Source organism: Paracoccidioides brasiliensis (genome assembly GCF_000150735.1).
Source record: "Paracoccidioides brasiliensis Pb18 unplaced genomic scaffold supercont2.31, whole genome shotgun sequence".
In the NCBI taxonomy this organism is placed as follows: Eukaryota; Fungi; Ascomycota; class Eurotiomycetes; order Onygenales; family Ajellomycetaceae; genus Paracoccidioides; species Paracoccidioides brasiliensis.
The window spans coordinates 34,558-40,066 of NW_011371388.1; the positions used below are offsets into that span (position 1 = coordinate 34,558).

General features: G+C 41.6%; 1 protein-coding gene across 1 annotated transcript; it reads right to left on the reverse strand.

Moving 5' to 3' along the window:
• Nucleotides 1-1,577: 1,577 nt before the first annotated feature.
• Nucleotides 1,578-2,439, reverse strand: PADG_08696 (uncharacterized protein; the record flags this gene model as incomplete). Its single annotated transcript, XM_010765694.1, has 3 exons — nt 1,578-1,709; nt 1,812-1,980; nt 2,060-2,439. The coding sequence occupies 3 exons, from the start codon at nt 2,437-2,439 to the stop codon at nt 1,578-1,580; spliced, it is 681 nt and encodes a 226-aa protein (XP_010763996.1).
• Nucleotides 2,440-5,509: the final 3,070 nt, after the last annotated feature.

Sequence of the window (5,509 nt, forward strand, 5' to 3'; positions counted from 1 at the left end):
TATTTTTAATATATATTAATTTAATAATTTATTAAATTACTTTTATTTTATAATATAATAAAAATAAAAATATAATTATTTAAAATTTTATTTTAAAAATATTATAATTTTAAATTTTTAAAATAAATACAATTTTTATAATATTAAAAAAATTAAAAACTATTTTATTAATTAATTAAATATATTATTTATTTATTTTAATTTTATAAGTTTTACTATATTAAATATATTATAATTATGATTTCTATAATATATTTATTAAAATAGTTCCAGGGTCAGAAGTACATTCTCTATTAGAAATTTCTTCTATGAAGAGTTTGAAGAAGCACAGGATAGATTTTATGAGATAACAAGTTCCCAGAGCAGTCAGTAACAAATCAAGTATCAATTTCAAATCTTTCACCAAGTCTACCTGCTGCTATTCAAGTACAGGCACCTCTTATCGCATCTGGACATGTTTTTCAGTGTCATTATTGGCTTCCAGAGACCAAACTGGCCGCTCATCCGGAGTTAAGTCCCCCCAGAAGTCTGAATCATTACTCTGAACTTGTCTATCAAACAGATTGAGCCAACGTAGAGTGAGACCCTCACATTTGTGAAAATTAGTTCAATATTCAATCTATTCCACACCATTTTGTATGAGGGAAGATAGAGTGAGAGGGGATAGAGAGGTTAATTGTTCCATTGAGGTTACAGAAGAAATCCTAGCTATTGTACCAACACTCTTCTTAATCAGACTTCTTTGACTAATATAAGTGAAAAGGAGTAAAAGAATGCTATTACAAGACATTTATCTTGTAAGTGATCTCAAAGCATTGAGTGTTGCTGCTCAAGTTGTTATTTTGTTGACTTGAATTTTTTTTTTTTTGTTTTAATCATGATCCATGTGTGAATGTGTCAATGACAATATTTTCAAGAATGTTTATGGGGTGCTTTGTACCTCCTTCATCATCCTCTTCTATCACCTAGCAAACCAGACAGACCACCAAAGTTCATTGCTGCACTGAATAACCAAGGTGATAGGTTAGGCATTACAACACTGCCGGAAAAACAGTCCTAAAAACACAGACTCAGAGATTAGACTTCAATTGTTCCACAAAAAAAGGGAAAAAAAAGAATGAGAGAGAAACATGAAAAATGATGATGAGTAGGAATTCTGAATTGTCGTCGACGAATTGAAAGATGAAAAATTCGTTTGTGGGGTTTCGTGTGTGGGGGCAGTAACTAGTTGATTAGCTCAAACCTTCTGAACAATCGCCAACCTCACCCCTCTTTTGTTCGAATTCGACTTCGCGTACGACCACAGTTGCACAGAGAACAAATAATATATGCAACAATGTGGATCAGAGTATCCAAATATATATATATTACTTAACTTCGCTCCCTTCTAGACGGTTTCGCGATCGATCTTCCTGCTCTCTAGTGCTTTAGCCGACCACGGGAAATGCGCAACCGGAATGATGAAGAAGCTGTTGCTGGTATCAGCAAGACCCGCCAGGGCACTGTACCACGCCAGGAACGATGCAATAACTCCGAATCCACCTCCAGCTTTGACAAGAGTAGTGTTAGGCAGAGACTCAGATCCCAGGAAAAATGTGGCCGAGTGCAAGCATTAAAAAGGCAAGGTCGACAGTAAGGAAGAGGAGGAAGAATACGACCGTTGACTTAAGCGTGCAAAGCAGGAGGAGTGTAGTAAATATCCACCAACCCTAAAACAGATGATTAAAGATGAGCCTAATGTCACAACTTGGAACACAACTTTGAAGAAACGAGACAGAAAACGAAGAGAAAGGGAGCTCGGGTTTGCTCACAAAAAGCCACAATCCAACTGCAGTCTGGAGACCTGCGACTCCGTTCCTCTCCGTCATTTCCTTGACAATTTCGAACCCACCAGGGGTGAACATGATTCCATAAGTGATCCAAAAGCCACCATATGATGAAAGCGCAGTGGCACCGAAAGTATTGCCAACTGCCATCTCCCTACAACGCCATTAAACTGTCAGTCACTGCCAGAAAAATGGTAATTGCCTTGGGTGGTTATTTTAAGTTGCCCACTTACCACATCCCAGCCAGTAATTGGACCAAACCGCCATATCCGTATGCAGAAGCAACCACAATGTTTGGCGTTGTTACCCCCCGCGTCTGCAGATTGATCAAGCTGAGGAGGAATGTTGTGAGAGCGAAAGAAGCCAAGCCCATGGGGGCAGGATTGGCGAACTTGCGCTGCTCGACAGAACGGTAGAGACCGGGCTGGAATTCACCACCAAAGGCCGGGAGACGCTCTGCGGTGGTTGAGACCTGGGCGAGAGGACCATAGCCAAAGCGAGCAGCGGCCTGGGCCACTTCGCGCTCCTCGTGGGTCATGGTTCGGCCAGGCTCTGTGCCGGTGGATGAGACTTTGCCGTTGTCAGCGAAATCCTTGTCTGTAGGTTCGCTCATTGCTGCTGGAGAGATTGTGGATCAGCTGAGAAGTTGGGCCTGACGCTGTATAACCCGAAAGGAGAGGAGAGGAGTCAGTCCAGTTCATACATGTATATCACAAGTATAACTGAATAACGGAACACAGGTACAGTGGAGCAAATAGAGGAGCAAGACAAATTGATGTGAGCTGAAGGAGAAATTGGGTATTTAGATTTTCCGATATCCTCGTGATGTATACACACCTGTGGAGGAAACCTTTACCTGCTCAGATCTGATAAGGGAGAGATGAACAGAAAAACGTCGGAGGTATTTAACCAGCCTGGAGAAAAAGAGAAAAGAAGCATCGGCCCCCAACTGGCCCCGGGCGCGGGCCCCCCGGCGAAAGGAAAAAAAAAAAAAAAAAAAAAAAAAAGGAAAACAATGAAATAACAATAGGAATGGGGAAGGCAGAGGGATGTGTGAAAGACAAAGCGTGAAACAACAAAGGGACGAGGAGGAACCTAGGAAGGGTGAAATATAACTATCAGATGAAGGCTGATCACATACCACACAGTAGGAGGGTCGGACAAGCGGATTCTTGGTTCTAATCTGCGGCAATCCAGGCTGGGCTCGGCCAAGGGAAACGAATTTGCTAGGACAGTTGAACCCGCAGTTAACAACAACGAGAACACTCTGAGAGAAACCAGAGGCGGGAGGAAAGGAGCTGAGAAGAGTAGAAGTGGTCGATGCAACAGGGGCGTATTTGTTGGTAAGATATGAAAGACGTGGGTGGAGAGAAAGGGCAAGAAAAATGGGAGCTAACTCAAAGCCTGTTGGTCAGATGCACCCAGACTTTTCGATCAATGGCGTGAATCCCAGGAAAGAGAATTAATTGAGATGCGCAATGGATTTGGACCAATGAAGGAGATTAGGGAAGCGGCCTTGAACCGGGCCTTGCGAGAGCTTCATGTTTCGGCTTGCAGGGAGAAGAGGTGGCCCCACTCAATTCCTTGCGTCGGCATGTGGTATTCCGCAATTCAAAGCATAGTGGTAATTTACGGCGGGGAGATCCAATGGCAAAGGGAATACGATTTGATGTCACTAGATGTCAACCTGTATTCCCAGGATACGGACGGTATTAGTTTCGTGAGTGTATATACATCTCTTTTTTTGGTACCAAGAAACATACCTTTGTACGCCAACCACGCGAAAATGTTGTCCTAAAGTGGAGGTATGATGGAAAGCAAAAATAGAAAGAAGAGGCGAAAAATTAAACTTCTGTTTGGAGGCGAAGGGTCCTCAGAAAATCTGGATAAAATTGTTGAACTGCAACTGGCTTTCTCCATATGAAGGTTGATCCAACCATCGCAGCAGCAAAGCAGCAGCAGAAAGAAAGAGGTTCTCATGAGTATCAAACCTAAAAAGATTTCACATCAGTTGACAGTCAGTCGTATGGGTTGTTGTGTATTATGTTTGTGGAAGTACCTCCCGACACGGCCGACTGACGATATCTCGCTTGGTTGGTTAGTTATTCTATGCAGTAACCACTCGGTACATATTAAAAGGAGATGTGCGCAAGCAATTACCCGTTGCGATTTCTATTGGGATATGGCCTCTGTTGGTAGGTATCCTTACCCATCAGGTTGGATTCAACAATACCATTCTTCCACACAAAAGCGTAAAAGCAAATGGAATCTGAACCCAAAGTGTAGATACCTGAACTCTATTCTTCTGAGGCTGGGCGGTTTGGACAAAATCCCAAAATTGGAAATTTGAAAACTGAAAATTAATCAAATCAGTCAAGAAACATTTACGATTTGAAAGGGCCCATTTCCACGTATGTGATCTTTCATGCCTCCGGAATGGTGCCGGACTAAATATCCTAAGGCTGATATCGCGGTAGATGGCACGCCAATTTGATAGAGTGCCTTTAAAATCAGTTACTTGGGTACATAACTGGTAGACAAAGTAGCAAATGCTTCTGAAGCCTACTCCGGTCTGAATCTTCTGCGCTCCGCTTGAGAAGTTGAAATTCAGCCTGTCATGAACATGAACAAGCATGTGACGCTACTTAGTCAACAATATAGTCACGTGTTGCGGGCTGCAGCTGGTTATTATGACAAGCAGCTATGCCCGAATCTTGATTTTTTTTCCGAAACCGACAACGCCGCAGAACACAGTGGACCTAAATGTTAGCACCTCATTTGGGTCGGCTTTTGCCCTCCGCGGGTGGACGGAGCTATTCGAACCTATAAGGATCAGCAGTTCACTTTGGTTAGTGAGGGGTTATCTATGAACCTTATGAACAAAAAGTAACCAATCCCCATATTATTTCATCTTACCCATTCGTTGGAAACAACACCCCTATCCAGATAGCCCATGGCGTTGATTCTCATGCACTACTTGCCAAGAGCAAAAATAAAAATAAATATAAAAATAAAACACAATATAAAACAAAAATAATAATAATAAAACAAGAAGCTCAAAGCAGAGCAATTGGGATAGTTAAACCACAGAACATTATTTCGAAACAAAGTGCCTAGGGTAACTAATTGACGTTATTTGATTGTTATTATAATATTCTTATATTTCATACTTCTATTTCTTCCCTGCAACCCTATCCAAGATAAAGTAAAATATCTTTTACAGTTAGGGCTAGTTCTCTCAGGGCTTTTACGATCGCATAGGTCTCTCTCATTGCCAAAATGAAATGGAGGGTGAACAAAAGCTGTTTTATACTTCCCCCAACTGCCGTCTGTTGCAACGTTGAAAAGATTAAGAACATCCTGTTTCCCGGAATGGGGAATACGTATTGTATGATCAAGCGAAGCCAATGAAATGGATGAAGACCATTCCTTCATGAATTCCCCAGAATTTCTCTTTTGCACAGTACAGCGCTCTGCAATCCCGTATCTCCCAATGCTTTACAGCTTATCCCGGGGAAAGTGTCAAGCAATAATGTTATGTTTATTTTTAAAAAAAAAAGAGGTACCTTTCGGACTTCATCAAATTTCAAATAGGCCAGCGTTGCACGAATCAGCTCATTTGTCTCCATAGCGATCCATCAGAGCGCCCTCGCAAACTGCCTCTTTCTGAATCCTAAATTGAA